Source organism: Ranitomeya imitator, chromosome 3, assembly GCF_032444005.1.
Source record: "Ranitomeya imitator isolate aRanImi1 chromosome 3, aRanImi1.pri, whole genome shotgun sequence".
Taxonomy (NCBI): Eukaryota; Metazoa; Chordata; class Amphibia; order Anura; family Dendrobatidae; genus Ranitomeya; species Ranitomeya imitator.
The window spans coordinates 557,162,964-557,180,395 of record NC_091284.1 but is presented as its reverse complement, the minus strand read 5'-3'; the positions used below and the strand labels follow the sequence as shown (position 1 = coordinate 557,180,395).

Here is a 17,432-nt window from a genome sequence, read left to right as displayed (position 1 = left end):
AGCCTGACCAAAGAACTGAGACGGGCTTCCAGGGTCGCTGAGCGGAAATGGAAGCGATCCTGCTCTGCCGACCACTTCACTGCATACAAGCAGTCCCTCGCCAGCTTCAAGTCCATGCTCAGTGCCGCAAAAAAAACTTACATCTCACCTCTCATATCCTCCCTGTCTCACAACCCTAAACAGCTTTTCAACACTTTCAATTCTGTACTCTGTCCCCCCGCACCCCCCTCCCCTCTCATTTCTGCTGAAGACGTTGCCTCTTTCTTTAAACAGAAGATCGATACGATCAGAGAAAGCTTTGGCCCACGGCGCCCAATGCCCCTCTTTGCTGCTCAACCCTGTTCCTCCAAAACCAGCTTCTCCACCATGACAGAAGATCAGCTCTCCACCCTCCTGTCAAGATCACACCTCACTACCTGCACTCTCGACCCACTCCCGTCCCACCTCATCATTAACCTTGCCACAGTCGTCATCCCAACCCTAACTCACCTCTTCAACCTCTCACTCACAACAGGTGTCTTCCTCTCATCCTGCCAAGATCACACCCATCCTCAAAAAGCCCTCCCTCGACCCATCCTCTGTGTCTAGCTATCGCCCGATATCTCGTCTCCCTTATACCTCCAAATTACTGGAATAACACGTCCATCTTGAACTCTTCTCCCACCTCTCCTCCTGCTCCGTCTTTGACTGGTTACAATCTGGCTTCCGACCCCATCACTCAACTGAAACTGCCCTAACTAAAGTCACCAACGACCTACTAACTGCCAAGAGCAAGCGACACTACTCTGTCCTCCTTCTCCTGGACTTGTCTTCTGCCTTTGACACTGTGGACCACTCCCTTCTGCTACAGATCCTCTCATCTCTTGGCATCACAGACTTGGCCCTATCCTGGATCTCGTCGTATCTGACAGACCGAACATTCAGTGTCTCCCTTCCCCATGCCACCTCCACACTTCCCCCCTTGTCTGTTGGTGTTCCTCAAGGCTTTGTTCTAGGACCTCTACTCTTCTTTATCTACACCTTCGGCCTGGGACAGCTCATAGAATCCCACGGTATGCAGTACCATCTCTATGCCGATGACATGCAGATTTACCTATCCGGACCTGACCTCACCTCCCTACTTACGAAAATCCCACACTGTCTGTCTGCTATTTCAGCCTTCTTTTCTGCTTGCTTTCTAAAACTGAACATGGACAAAACAGAATTCATCATCTTTCCCCCATCTAACTCTACCCCTCCACCAGACCTATCCATCAATGTCAATGGCTGCTCACTTTCCCCAGTCCCACTTGCCTGGTGCCTCAGGGTGATTCTCGACCCTGCCCTCTTTCAAGCTGCATATCCAAGCCCTTGCATCCTCCTGACATCTCAAAGTCAAAAACATTTCCCGGATCTGCGCATTCCTTGACCGCGACACCACAAAAACACTAGTGCATGCCCTTATCATCCCCCACCTTGACTACTGCAACCTCCTACTCTCTGCCCTCCCTTCTAGCACTCTGGCACGACTCCAATCCATCCTACACTCTGCTGCCCGACTAATCTACCTGTCTCCCTGCTATTCCCCAGCCTCTCCCCTATGCCAAGCCCTTCAGTGGCTTCCTATCGCCCAGAGACTCCAGTTCAAAACCCTTACAATGACATACAAAGCCATCCACAACCTGTCTCCTCCATACAACTGTGACATGGCCTTCGGTACTTACCTACACGCAACCTCCGATCCTCTCAAGATCTCCTTCTCTACTCCCCTCTCATCTCTTCTTCCCACAACAGCATCCAAGACTTTTCCCATGCTTCCCCCTTACTCTGGAACTCTCTACCCCAACACATCAGTCACTCGCCTACCATAGAAACCTTCAAAAAGAACCTGAAGACTCACCTCTTCCGACAAGCCTACAGCCTGCAGTGATCCTCAACCTACTGAACTGCCGCACAACCAGCTCTACCCTCTCCTAGTGTATCCTCACCCATCCCCTGCAGACTGTGAGCCCTCGCTGGCAGGGTCCTCCCTCCTTATGTACCTGTGTGCCTTGTTTTGGCTCATGTTTAATGTATTTGTCTATATTTGCCCCTTTTCACATGTAAAGCGCCATGGAATAAATGGCGCTATAAAAATGTATAATAATAATAATAAATAATAATAATAAATTAGCTAATCTTTAGTTATGCTAGCCCATATCAGTACCCCACTTCCACTTCGATGGCATGTGTTGATCTGTGCCCGTTACTGATCCAGCCACGGGCCAGTCCATCTGGTCCATCAAGAGTCACTATCATCTCATCAGTCCAAATACTTTTAAAAATCTGTTTCCAGATATTTGGAGCGCAGATTATGGGCTCTCCATGCATGGGTTGTGATTGTCACACTGTCGCGACACATGCAGCTGCGACGCTGAACAGCTGATTATTGAGAGCGTTCCAGGTATCCGGGTTCCCGATGCAGCTATTTGTAAGTGCTATAGCTATTCGGATAAGGAGTTATCCGAAGCTATTCGTTCATCCCTAGAAACCACCCTCTGTCAAGTTATAGTGCATGATAATTAGGACAATTTCTGTACTTATTAGACTGCAATGTACACCAAAAGCAGTTTCAACTTTCGATTAAGGTATAAGGGCACAAAGACCTTGCTTTTACTCTGGTTTTGGGTAAAAAGACATGTATGCATTAACATTGTTACATAATTGTAACTATGTTCACAAATACTTTTAACGGAATTTTTTTTCATATTTTGTTTTCCTTTTTTTTGTTTTGTACAGATTATAGAAAAAGTTTTTTTTTAAAGGCATGGAAGTTCAAAGCATGTTCAGTGCAAGGGTGTTCCATTGTAGCTCTGCTCTAATATAGATCTTTTTCTTTTCCTTTTAGGATTCTCCTATCGGCTCTGCTAGCAGGGTTGCTCCTCAGGACTGTTGATGCTGTAAGTATGTTATAATCAAATTTAATAATATATATGAAATATATGACTGCTTAGTTGATGGTAACATTGGGGTATGTTCACATTTGTAGTTTTTCCAATCAAAAATATTGATTGAGATACATAGTTGTGTTATAAACACTGTTCAGCAATAGCTATAATGAACCACATATTTTATAGGTAATTTTTAGCTTGCCCATTCCCTTCTACTAAAATGTTTTAAAAACTGTCAAGTACACAAGATAGATACAGATGTCCAGCTATGCTATACAGTGTTTGCACACCTTTAGGTATGGTATATCCTGACATAGAATATAGCATAGGTGATCTCCATTAATAATAAAAACAGATAGTACTGTAAAAAAAAAAAAATTGTGCTTTTTTAACCATTTCCCAAGACTCGTAACTTTTTCATTTTTCGGGATATAGGGCTGTGTGAGGGCTTATTTTTTGCGCCCTGAACTGACGTTTTTACTGAAACCATTTTGGGGTAGTTATGATGTTTTCATCGCTGCTTAATGCAATTTGTTTAGATTTTTTTGTTGCGCGCTGTTTATCGATCAGATTAATTTACTTTATATTTTAATAGATTGGACTTTTATGAACGCAGCTATACCAAATATGTGTGTGTTTTGTATTTCTTTTTAATTGTTTTATTTTTAATGTGTTTTTTTTAAATTTCATATTTTTAAAATCTTTTTTCACTTTTTACTGTATTTAATAGTCACCTTAGGGGAGTTGAAGCTGCGACCATCTGATTGCTTGTGCTATATAGGAAAAATCTCAATCTCCTATGCACACCGGCCATGGGCTGACTTTCACGGGAGGATCGTAATGGCAGGCACGAGGGTCATCAGTAGATCCCTAGCTGTCATTACAACCCATCAGCACGCTGCAATCATGTCATGGGCAGCCTCTTGTAAGTGTGGAATGATGCCCCCCTCCTGCACGCGTTAAATGCTGCTAACGGAGATTAACAGGTACACAGCCTCATGTGGAGCTCCACTTCACGTGCAGATGTCAAAGGCACATGGCTGCTGATTTCATCAGCCAACAAATGAAATAGCACTGTGTAGTGCTAAAGCTTGAAAACATGAAACATTTTAAATTTTAATTGCATTACTACTGTAGTAAAAAGGAAAAAACGAGAATACTTAGCACATAAATTGGCCAATTCATGTGTACCCGGCAGCATGCGTACCCGTTAGATAGGTTCCTGCTATGATTAGAACCTCTAGAGGCTGATTGTTGGAATGCTCGTCAGAGAGCATATGTTTGCACCTGTAGACATCTGTTTTCTGTTTGGAAGGGACAGTCAGTCTCTTGTGATTTCATCAGCCATCATGTGTGGGAAAAATGTGGGCTCGATGTGCAAGCCGCATCAATGTCAGCAGGGCCGACGTCAGCACCCGGCGCACCCGGGCAAGTGCCGGGGCCCTGGCGAGACGGGGGGCCCATGTAAGGTAGTAACGGTACGGTACTATACTACACTGATGCGCTCCTGGGGGGCCCCCACAGCCGGACTACATCCGGCTCAGCTGTGCAGTGTGTATTAGTATTACATCAACTCCATGATCTCCGTCTCCCAGCCAGGACTCGGAGGCGGAGCCATTCCCAGCAGCAGGCGCAGCACAGAGCTCTCTCTGTGACTGAGTTTCGCTGCGCAGCTGCTGGAATGCTCACCACCCCGTCACCATGGATACGAAGAGTCACTTCTGGGCTGGCGGTTGTCTGTGTCGTCACTTCCAGGTGAGCTCAGAGATCGTCCACTGTCCAGCCTGGTCCAGCGCCAAGCAGAGGGACGACGACGAGCAGCCAGTGAACAGTGCACCCGGGCTGTCCCTGTGTCCACAATGGGAGTGACGGCGTGGCGGTGAAAGCAGTGAGTCTTCCTTCCAAGTTCCAGGCTGGTCCCAAACCAAAGCATTGCAGGGGGGATTCAGCCTGGGACAAGGTGTGACTGTACGGGGCCACCACAGACCTACAGTATGGCATCTGAGTGAAGATGGGTGTGGGTGGGACTTATAGACTATATACTACATGGCTGGCTGTGCTATATACTACGTGGGCTGCCTGTGTTATACACTTCGTTGGCTGTTTTATATACTACGTCATGGGGCTGTGTTATATACTATGTGGGCTGTGTTATATACTACTTGGGCTGTGTTATATACTACGTGGCTGTGTTATATACCACATGGGCTGTTATATACTATGTGGGCTGTTATATACTACGTGGCTGTGTTATATACTACGTGGCTGTGTTATATACTAAGTGGCTGTGTTATATGCTACGTGGGCTGTTATATACTACGTGGGCGGTGTTATATACTACATGGCTGTTATATACTAAGTGGCTGTGATATATACTACATGGCTGTGTTATAGACTACGTGGCTGTGTTATATACTACGTGGGCTGTTATATACTACATTGGCTGTGTTGTATACTACGTGGCTGTGTTATATACTACGTGGGCTGTGTTATGTACTACATGGCTGTGTTATATACTTCGTGGCTTTGTTATATACTATGTGGCTGTGATATATACTGCGTGGCTGTGTTATAGACTACGTGGCTGTGTTATATACTACATGGGCTGTTATATACTACATGGGCTGTGTTATATACTACGTGGCTGTGTTATATACTACGTGAGCTGTGTTATATACTACATCGCTGTGTTATATAATACTTGTCTGTGTTATATGCTATGTGGGCTGTTATATACTACGTAGGCGTGTTATATACTACGTGGCTGTGTTATATACTATGTGGCTGTGATATATACTACGTGGCTGTGTTATAGACTACGTGGCTGTGTTATATACTACGTGGGCTGTTATATACTACATGGGCTGTGTTATGTACTACGTGGCTGTGTTATATACTACGTGGGCTGTGTTATATACTATGTGGTTGTGTTATATACAACGTGGCTGTGTTATATACAACGTGGCTGTGTTATATACTACGTGGGCTGTGCGATATACTACGTGAGCTCTGTTATATGCTATGTGGGCTGTGCTATATGCTATGTGGCTGTGTTATATATTACTTGGGCTGTGTTATATGCTACGTGGCTGTAATATATGCTATGTGGGCTGTGTTATATACTATGTGGGCTGTGTTATATGCTACGTGGCTTTGCTATATTTCTCTGCTTTATCTGTGCATCATGAATCATGGTATGTGTTAAAGAGGGGGGCCCACTGAGACTTTCGCCCGGGGCCCTCAAAAACCTGGAGCCGGCCCTGAATGTCAGGAACACTGCTTTTGATGCTTTTGACATACATGTGCGTCAAAAGTTATGAACGGGTTAAAAGTGTGGGAGGGGAAAACAAGACATTCATTCCACTAGTTATCCATTATTTCTAGAATAAAATTTTAAACGTATGCAGTCTTTTGAAATGTATATTAATTGACACCTTTATATCTTCTATCTGTTGCTGCATTCCTGAGAAATTAGCATTTTCATTCATATTATTATTATTATTATTATTATTTATTATTATAGCGCCATTTATTCCATGGCGCTTTACATGTGAGGAGGGGTATACATAATAAAACAAGTACAATAATCTTGAAAAATACAAGTCACAACTGGTACAGGAGGAGAGAGGACCCTGCCCGCGAGGGCTCACAATCTACAAGGGATGGGTGAGGATACAGTAGGTGAGGGTAGAGCTGGCCGTGCAGCGGTTTGGTCAATCGGTGGTTACTGCAGGTTGTAGGCTTGTCGGAAGAGGTGGGTCTTCAGGTTCTTTTTGAAGGTTTCGATGGTAGGCGAGAGTCTGATATGTTGTGGTAGAGCATTCCAGAGTAGGGGGGATGCACGAGAGAAATCTTGTATGCGATTGTGGGAAGAGGAGATAATAGGGGAGTAGAGAAGGAGATCTTGTGAGGATCAGAGGTTGCGTGCAGGAAAGTACTGGGAGACGAGGTCACAGATGTATGGAGGAGACAGGTTGTGGATGGCTTTATATGTCATGGTTAGGCTTTTGTACTGGAGTCTCTGGGTGATGGGGAGCCAGTGCAGGGATTGACAGAGGGGAGAGGCCGGGGAATAGCGGGGGGACAGGTGGATTAGTCGGGCAGCAGAGTTTAGAATAGATTGGAGGGGTGCAAGAGTGTTAGAGGGGAGGCCACAGAGCAGGAGGTTACAGTAGTCAAGGCGGGAGATGATGAGGGCATGGACTAGGGTTTTTGCAGATTCTTGGTTTAGGAATGTGCGGATCCGTGAAATATTTTTGAGTTGGAGGCGGCAGGAAGTGGAAAGGGTTTGGATATGTGGTTTAAAGGAGAGATCAGTGTCAAGGATTACCCCAAGACAGCGGGCTTGTGGGACTGGGGAGAGTGGGCAGCCGTTTACTGTAATGGATAGGTTCGTTGGGGAGATCGCGTGAGATGGGGGAAAGATGATGAATTCTGTTTTGTCCATGTTAAGTTTTAGAAATCTAGTGGAGAAGAAGGATGAAATAGCAGACAGACATTGAGGGATTCTGGTTAGTAGGGAGGTGATATCTGGTCCAGAGATGTAGATCTGTGTGTCGTCAGCATAGAGATGATACTGAAAGCCGTGAGATTCTATGAGCTGTCCCAGGCCAAAGGTGTAGATGGAGAAGAGCAGGGGTCCTAGAACTGAACCTTGCGGGACTCCGACAGATAGGGGGCGAGGTGAGGAGGTGGTGTGTGAGTGGGAGACGCTGAATGTACGGTCAGTTAGGTATGATGAGATCCAGGATAGGGCCAATTCTGTGATGCCAAGGGATGAGAGGGTCTGCAGCAGCAGGGAATGGTCCACTGTGTCAAAGGCAGAGGACAGGTCCAGGAGGAGGAGGACAGAGTAGTGTCGCTTGCTCTTGGCGGTTAATAGGTCATTGGTGACCTTAGTTAGGGCAGTTTCAGTGGAGTGGTGTGACCGGAAGCCTGATTGAAAGCGGTCGAAGAAGGAGCAGGAAGATAGATGGGAGGACAGTTCAATATGGACATGTTGTTCCAGTAGTTTTGAGGCAAAGGGGAGAAGTGATATAGGGCGATAGCTAGATACAGAGGATGGGTCAAGAGAGGGCTTTTTGAGGATAGGTGTGATTGTGGCATGTTTAAAGCTTGAGGGGAAAATGCCAGTTGTTAGTGATAGGTTAAAGAGATGGGTTAGGGTTGGGATGAAGACTGTGGTGAGGTTTGGGATGAAGTGGGATGGGAGTGGGTCAAGTGCACAGGTGGTGAGATGCGATCTTGAGAGTAGAGTGGAGAGTCCGTCTTCTGTAATGGTGGAGAAGTTGGTTTTGGAGGTGGAGGGCTGGGTAGTTGGGAGGAAGGGTTCTGGGGGTTGTTTACTAAAATTGTCTCTGATGTTCTCAATTTTCTGCTTGAAAAATGAGGCGAAGTCTTCAGCTGAGATGAGTGGGGAGGGAGGAGGTGCTGGGGGACGGAGGAGAGAGTTGAAGGTGTTGAATAACTGTTTGGGGTTGTGAGACAGGGAGGATATGAGAGATGAGAAGTAGGTTTGTTTTGCTGTGGCGAGCATGGTTTTGAAAGCAGTGAGGGACTGTTTGAATGCGATGAAGTGCTCGATGGAGTGGGATCTTTTCCATCTGCGCTCAGCAGCTCTGGAAGCTCGCCTCAGTTCTTTTGTCATGCTGGTGTGCCAGGGTTGTCTGTTGATTTTGCGAGCTTTGGTATGTGTGAGAGGGGCAAGAGATTCCAAAGCTGCAGCTATTGTGGTGTTATATAGAGTGGCAGCATCATCCGCATTGTGTAGGGAGCTTATGTCTGTGAGAGGGAGGAGGGATTCAGAGAGTGAGTGAAGATCAAGGTGTTTAAGATTTCTGCGAGGGTGTGAGAGTTTGTGGGGTGGGGGTTGTAGACAAGGAGTGGAAAGGGAAGAGAATGTAAGTAGGTTGTGGTCAGAAAGAGGAAGAGGTGAGTTTGAGAGGTTAGATAGGGAGCAGAGGCGGGTGAGAATGAGGTCCAGTGTGTGACCATCTTTGTGGGTGGCTGTAGAAGACCATTGAGTGAGGCCAAAGGAGGAAGTGAGAGATAGAAGTTTAGTGGCAGCTGAGAGGGAAGTGTCAATGGGGATGTTGAAGTCGCCCATGATGATAGTGGGGATGTCAGCGGCGAGGAAGTGGAGTAGCCAGGTGGTGAAGTGGTCGAAGAAGGTGGTGGCTGGCCCTGGGGGACAGTAGATGACAGCCAGTTGGAGGTTGGAGGGGGAGTAGATGCGCACAGAGTGCACCTCAAAGGAAGGGAGGATAACAGAGGGTGGCAGTGGGATTGGGGTGAAGGAGCAGTTATCTGACAGGAGAAAACCAACTCCTCCGCCATGCTTGCTGCTGGGGCGGGGTGTGTGAGAAAGGTGGAAGCCACCGTAAGAGAGTGCCGCAGGGGAGGCTGTGTCAGAAGGGGTGAGCCAGGTTTCAGTGATGCCGAGGAAGGAGAGTTTGTTATTGATAAAGAGGTCATGGATAAATGGAAGTTTATTGCAGACAGAGCGTGCGTTCCATAGTGCTCCAGATAGGGAAATTGGGGGAGTGGGGGCAGGATGAATGGGTATGAGGTTACTGTGGTTGCGAGGACGTGTAGAGGATCGTGGCAGGGGATTAGAAATGAGTGTGGGGATGTGATGAGGAGGGCCAGGATTTGGGGATATGTCGCCAGCAATGAGGAGCAGCAGACAGAGCGTTAGAAGGTGTGAGCTGGATAGGTCATGATGTGGCCGTGTGTGCCTGGCGAGAAAGGATTGTATGTGGAGGAATAGTTCTGTGGAGGAGGTGAGATGACTGGGGAGGATGGAGGGAGAAATGACTAGTTCTTTACTGGGTGGAGGGACTACAGGAGATAGGAAGAAATAGAGTAGTATGGGGGTGAATGTGAAAAGAAACCGAAACATTATAGTGGTTTTCTATTCCTTTACCTTCCAGTCAATTCCAGTCCAATTCTAGTCTAATTCATAGCAATTAAAAAACTGCAATTTAAAAATGCAATTTCTAAGATGGTCAGACACGTCTGGTCAGACTCATGGCTATGAATTTATGGGCACCTAAGGGCTCACAGCTGAGAGGGAGGATGTGGGCGTGTGTGTCTAGAGCACATGTTCACAGTTAAGCCAGGTCATAAAGAGGGGGTGGGGTAGATGGCCACTCAGGTATGCAAGCAAGAAGCAAGGGAAGTGAAATACGAATGGATAGAAAACAATGGGTAAGCAAAGCATACCAGGTGGGAATTATATGCAGTTCACATAAACACACATTGCAGGAAAGGCAGAGTAGATGGACAGCAGCATACCAGGTGGGAATTATATGCAGTTCACATAAACACACATTGCAGGAAAGGCAGAGTAGATGGACAGCAGCATACCAGGTGGGAATTATATGCAGTTCACATAAACACACATTGCAGGAAAGGCAGAGTAGATGGACAGCAGCATACCAGGTGGGAATTATATGCAGTTCACATAAACACACATTGCAGGAAAGGCAGAGTAGATGGACAGCAGCATACCAGGTGGGAATTATATGCAGTTCACATAAACACACATTGCAGGAAAGGCAGAGTAGATGGACAGCAGCATACCAGGTGGGAATTATATGCAGTTCACATAAACACACATTGCAGGAAAGGCAGAGTAGATGGACAGCAGCATACCAGGTGGGAATTATATGCAGTTCACATAAACACACATTGCAGGAAAGGCAGAGTAGATGGACAGCAGCATACCAGGTGGGAATTATATGCAGTTCACATAAACACACATTGCAGGAAAGGCAGAGTAGATGGACAGCAGCATACCAGGTGGGAATTATATGCAGTTCACATAAACACACATTGCAGGAAAGGCAGAGTAGATGGACAGCAGCATACCAGGTGGGAATTATATGCAGTTCACATAAACACACATTGCAGGAAAGGCAGAGTAGATGGACAGCAGCATACCAGGTGGGAATTATATGCAGTTCACGTAAACACACATTGCAGGAAAGGCAGAGTAGATGGACAGCAGCATACCAGGTGGGAATTATATGCAGTTCACATAAACACACATTGCAGGAAAGGCAGAGTAGATGGACAGCAGCATACCTGTGGGTAGACAAAACAGCTTGATTAGAGGATACAGGTGGTGATGAGGATGATGAAAGTACAGCAGTGATGAATGCTCAAATGCCCCATGGAATTCTAGTCTAATTCATAGCAATTAAAAAACTGCAATTTAAAAATGCAATTTCTAAGATGGTCAGACACGTCTGGTCAGACTCATGGCTATGAATATTCAAAGTGCTTTGAGCTTGACAGAGCACCTAAGAAGTCACTGCCTCCCAAAGTTATTTTCCCACCCAGAACAAGCCTCTTATAGGCAATCTGTGACCAGGTTTTTGCTATCTAATCTGTGATCAAAATAATGAATGATAGAGACCCTGATTTCATCTATGTATCTGCGTGTCATGGCCGTAAGGTGCCCACATTATCCCAGCACTGTGCTTCTCAGTGTTTGTTGCTCTGCACCTTCCCGTGTTAGTCCGCCTCTCTGAGTACACATGCAGCTCTCCAGCCCTGCTGTCTCCACTTGGCTATAAGGGAGGCCCGGCCAGATCTTGAAGGAACTTAACTCTGCTGTGTCCTGCAGGGTTTATTTTCCCCAGCCTGTCCCTAGGCATCAGTGGATTTATTAGCTGCTCAACCCACCACTCCTTGCTGAACTTTGGTTCCTAGTTAGTTAGTCAGTTAGCATCCTATATATGCGCTTTTTTGTATTGATTCTCCCATTTTTGAACCGGCTTGTATACCCATTCTGTCTGAACTCTACTCTCCCGACCATCTGTTTGCCTTCATCCTCCTGTACCTCGTATATGTGCCTTTGGCCCTCCGGTAAGCTGCTGCTGACACTAGGACTACCCTGGAGTTGTACTTGATGACTACCTGCAGTGCTGGAACAAGCTTTGGAGTCTCCTCGTGCTAGAAAACCACCGAGACTAGCTCCAAACTTCCAATTCCCTATTCTACTGCAAGTCGCACCATCACCCATTGAGCCAATGCAGGTTGAGAGAGCTAAACTTTCTGTGCAGTAACAACAGTGGAGGTATGGAGAGAACATATGCATGTACTCTGGAGTCAAGGGACATTTTTGTTTCGCCAGTACACTATGAAACTGAGAAACTCCAGCATCTAGGGTCGGCCGGAGATAGGTGAGAGTAATTGTTCTCCAAAGCTATGGACCGAAGTTACTCTGGCCTGGTGTTAGAGGTCTCTCTGTGGCTGCACATCTGGATTCCGACTATGAGCAACTTCATTCATCAGTATCTGGTCTGATCCAGCTTCCTACACAACAGCTGGATCATACCCTGACTTTTGCCTTTATTGACGGACAACACATGGCAGAGCCTATTCGATTCATCACTCTTCCAGTCACGCTGCACATTGGAGTCCTACATTCTGAAAAAAAATCCTTCGACCTGCTACTCAGATCTGTGAATTCTGCTCTCTTGGGTCTTCTATGGCCTCGTCTACATGTGCTGGTTGTTGACTGGTCCTTTTATGCCCATAGCAGCCAATGACTCAGAGGTATTCTTTGGAACATGAGATGGTGCATTGTCATGCATGAAGATGATTTTGCTCCTGAAGGCACGTTTCTGCTTTTTATACCATACCATAATAATATAATAATAATTTTTATTTATATAGCGCCAACATATTCCGCAGCGCTTTACAAATTATAGAGGGGACTTGGAAGAAAGTTATCAGTTAGAAACTCTATATACTTTGCAGAGGTCATTTTCACACCTTCAGGAACCTTAAAGGGCCCTACCAGCTGTTTCCCCATTATTCCAGCCCAAAACATGACTCCTCCACCTCCTTGCTGACTTTGCAGCCTTGTTGGGACATGGTGGCCATCCACCAACCATCCACTACTCCATCCATCTGGACCATCCAGGGTTGCTCGACACTCATCAGTAAACAAGACTGTTTGCAAATTAGTCTTCAAGTATGTCTGGGCCCGCTGCAACCTTTCTGCTTGTGAAGACTGTTTAGGGGTGGCCAAATAGTAGGTTTATGAACCAAACAAAACAAGCCTTTGAAGGCTACACCTTGAGGTTCGAGGGACTCCAGAGGCACCAGCAGCTTCAAATATATGTTTGCTGGTTTGTAATGGCTTTTTAGCAACTGCTCTCGTAATCCGATGAACTTGCCTGGCAGAAACCTTCAGATTCAGCCACAAATCTCTTAACAGTACGATGATCACGGTTAAGTTTTTTGGAAATATCTAATGTTTTCATCCCTTGACCAAGGCATTGCACTATTTGATGCTTTTCGGCAGCAGAGAGATCCTTTTTGTTATCCATGTTACTTGAAAACTGTGGCCTGCTTAATAATGTGGAACATCATTTTTAAGTAGATTTCCTTTAATTAGAATCACCTGAAAAACTAATTATCACATGTGTTTACGATTGATTTCAGTGATCCATTGAGCCCTGAGACACAATACCATCCATGAGTTTATTTGTAAAGCAAAACAATTAAATGTTTATGACACTCAAATCCAATTTGCATAATAATTTGGAACACGGTGTCTTTCAGGAATTTGTTGACGTCATCTTCTGGAACCTTCTCTATGTCTCTGTGGTTGTAGGTTTGCATGACATTCTGATTTTCTCTCCCGATCTACCTACCCATAGAAGACACATCCGTCCGGTTTTTCAGAACCGTTTGCCAAGTTATTCAAATGTGTCTTCAAAAGACCCTCCTTGCCTTTCCTCAGCTACATTGTTTCCAGCCAGTGCCTCGAGATGGATCCAGGGGAGATTTCTGCTGTTCTCTCCTATCCTCGTCCCCAAGGCTTACGTGCCATCCAGAGGTTTATGTGTTTCCCCAATTTCTGTAGATAATTTCTCCTGCACTTCTCATGGCACCCATCTCCGCCTTAACAAAGAAGGGGGCTAATGCCAGAGCCTGGACAGATAAAAGATGCAAACGCACAATAGCGTCTCATCCAAGTGGTGAAGGAGAATAAATAGCCAGTTATTCTCATCTTGTAGGGTTGTGTGACAACCAATAAAATGGCATAGATTTCAAGTACTGCAGCTTCCATGGAATAGTACTGAAATATGCCATGGGTAATGGAAGTAACCTGCACTGCTGGATAAATGACAAGCCATGATGGAAAATTAAATGTTGTTTTATTGTCAGCACATTTCAGAGTCATTCTGACTCCTTCTGACTCTGTGGTTGTCCTGAAGACGGATTTGGAGTGACTCGGAAATGCATTGACATTAACCAACATTTCATTTTCCATCGTGGCTTGTTATTTACCCAGCAGTGCAGGTTACTTCCATTACATATTGCATATTTCAGAGTCTGGCCAGAGTCAGCCATATCGGCCTTCCAGCAGTTGAAAGAGGACTTCATGAGAGTTCTGGTTCTGCAGCACCCCGACGTCAACAAGCAGTTTCTTTTGGAGTTAGATTCCTCTTCTATCGATGCTGGGGCAGTGCTCCTGCAAAAACCTACTTGGGGAAGTCTGTGTCTTGCATTTTTTTCTCAAAATGTTTTCACCAGCTAAGCAAAACTATACTGCTGTGGATCATGAGCTTCTGGCCAATAAGATGGCGCTCGAGGAATGGCACATCTACTAGAGGGCGCCAACACTCTGGTATTAATATAAACGGGCCATAAAAATCTTATTTTCCTACAGTCCACCCTTCGGTTAAATCCTCGTCAAGCCAAGTCACTCATTTAAACTTCGAATTACACTTCCTGCAGAGAAGAATGTCAAAGCAGCTACTCTGTCTCAGTCCTTTTATGTGACCGATTCTGTGGAAGAGTCTCTGCATATCATTGACCCCGCCAAAATTATTGAAGCAGCTACAGTCCTTTTAAAAGACATTCCTCCTGGCAAAAGCTTTGTCCCTACTGCTAGGAAAAGGAGAATTCCGTCTGTAGGATAAAAATCTAAGCTGGCTGGCCATGCTCGTCGCTTTTAGTGGCCTTTGCTGGTTAAGGATTTTCGGGGCTTTGTAATTGCTTGTCCACAGTGCACCAGAAATAAGTTCTTCTGGGACAAGCCTGATGGTCTCCTTGAGCCTCTGCCAGTTTCTTCTTCAAGTTCACTTCTAAATTGGGGAGGGCTCTTGTTGCTGAATATCCAGTTGGATTCCTCCTCCGCTTATCATCCACAGACCAGTGAGCTAGTGAAATGGGTTAATCAGATTCTTAAGACCTACCTACGTCATTTTATCTGTGACCATCAGAATGATTAGGTACAGCTACTCACCTGGGCAGACTTTTCTCACAACGACCGGATTGGGGAGTATTCTGGAGCATCTCTGTTATGACCTGGTGGTTAGGAGCACCCGGAATGACCTGATAGTTAAACCTCATACAGGACGAGCTCTGGGATGTGGGAGCTCTGCTGACCGCAAGCCCTAATCCTATCACACACACTAAAAATAGCCATGGAGCGCTCCTGACCAGACCTAGGCGCCTCGTCACAGCCTAAGAGCTATCTAGCCCTAGAGATAGAAAATAAAGCCTACCTTGCCTCAGAGAAATTCCCCAAAGGTAAAGGAAGCCCCCCACGTATATTGACTGTGAGTAAAGATGGAAGTCACAAACGCAGAGATGAAACAGGCTTCAGAAAAGGGAGACCAGACTTACTAAATAGACAGAGGATAGGAAAGGTAACTTTGCGGTCAGCACAAAAACCTACAAAAGACCACGCAGAGTGTGCAAAAAAGACCTCCGCACCGACTCACGGTGCGGAGGGGCCACTCTGCATCCCAGAGCTTCCAGCTAGCAAGACAAAATCATGATAACCAGCTGGACAAGAAAACAGTGAACAAATAATGACTATCAGGAACTTAGCTTCTGCAGGAGAAGGCAGGTCACCAGAGAGATCCAGGAGCGAACTGAACCAATGCAAAAACATTGACAGCTGGCATGGAGTAACGATCTGAGAGGAGTTAAATAGAGCAGCCAACCAAAGGATAAACCACGTCACCTGTGTAAGGAACCTCAGAAGCAGCAGCTTCACTCATAGCCACCAGAGGGAGCCCATAGACACAACTCGCTGAAGTACCATTCACGACCACAGGAGGGAGTTCGACAACAGAATTCACAACACATCTCCATTCTTCGTGGTATACTCACAGTATCCTCACGCGCCCCCTTCTATGTCTGCTTCCTCCTGGTTAACAGCAGCTGATTCCTCGCATAGTGACTTCCTCCAGTTCTGGGGGCAAACATAGGCCTTCCTCCTTAAGGCTATGTCTCAAACCAAGACTCATGCAGGCAAGACGAGGTGTTCGCCCACTCAGTATCTCACTGGAGATAAATTCTGACTGTCATCCCAGAAAACTAACCTGAAGTTGCTTTCATACAAGTTCACGCCCTGGTACCTTGGTCCATACAAAATTCTCAGGCAACTTAATCTGATGACCTGTCATCTTCAACTCCCTGCAAATCTACAGATCCCTACCTCCTCTGCTACCTTTGTTTCTGAGAGTCCCACTGCTTAGTGTAGTTTTTATAGAATCATTTTTTTATCAGGAGATTATCACTAAAAGACTACTTTACCTACTGCTAGGTTGTCTAACCAAGCCCCAGCCACTTATTGGCAGTTTTAATCTTATACACAGAAAGCTGTCAATCAGTGGTTGGGTGCGAGGTTATACAGAGCTCAACATTCAGAGAACTGGTAGATCCACAGAAGATAAAACAGTTTTTAGCACCCAGTAAAGTGAGTGATACATCTCTGGAATCGGGAGCTTTGCCACCACATATTGCAGCGCTCAGATAGGTTAGAAAAAGACTGGTGACATATTCCTTTTCAGCTTGATTGATAGTTCACTGTCTGATTTCCTTGCTTGGCGCCTGATGTTATACAGACAACCAGCTATTAATCAAGCTAAAGAGCCCTGTGCTAGGTCAGGAAGCAACCTGGGAAAGCAATGATTTGCTAAGTGCTCTGTCACACCCAGAGCAATTAACAGCTCATTTGAATATGAATGAAATTCAAATTATTCAGAAATGCAGCATTAGATTAAAATATAAATTTAGTGAAACCTTTATATCTTTTAAGACCTGCCTGGCGATAAATGTGGTTTAACCCTGCTGTTGTCTTCGGTCAAAAACAACCGACCTTGAACTTCAATATTCTTTAAAATATTCAAGATGCGGCTCTGAAACCCGTGGCCGACCGACCCATCCTCATTTAAGTCAATCAACCACAAGTTTCAGAACCGCATCTTGAACACCCCAAAAAATACCAAAGTTCAAAATCGGTCTCCCCAGACCGAAGACAACAGCAGGGTTAAGGGGGGTTATCTTACTGACAGATTCCCATTAACAAATATCAAGAAGCGCCTATGTGTCCCTTGTTAGGTACTTTTTGCTGAAATTGTCTAGTAGGTGTATCCAAACTCCATCATACTCCGGCTCCTCCCATTTCTACAAAACTGCTTTAAACTGATGTGGAAACGCCCAAAGTGGTAACATTTTTCCACAACTCCTTATTTTACAAAA

The 17,432-nt window shown here is 45.5% G+C and overlaps 1 protein-coding gene across 1 annotated transcript in view; it reads left to right on the top strand.

Moving 5' to 3' along the window:
• The window catches only part of COL4A2 (collagen type IV alpha 2 chain), a 372,124-nt gene that overhangs the window by 40,257 nt on the left and 314,435 nt on the right, over nucleotides 1–17,432 (top strand). The window contains exon 3 of the mRNA XM_069757929.1: nucleotides 2,867–2,918. Within this exon, the coding sequence (XP_069614030.1) occupies nucleotides 2,867–2,918 (52 nt within the window). The remainder of the gene's footprint in view (nucleotides 1–2,866; nucleotides 2,919–17,432) is intronic.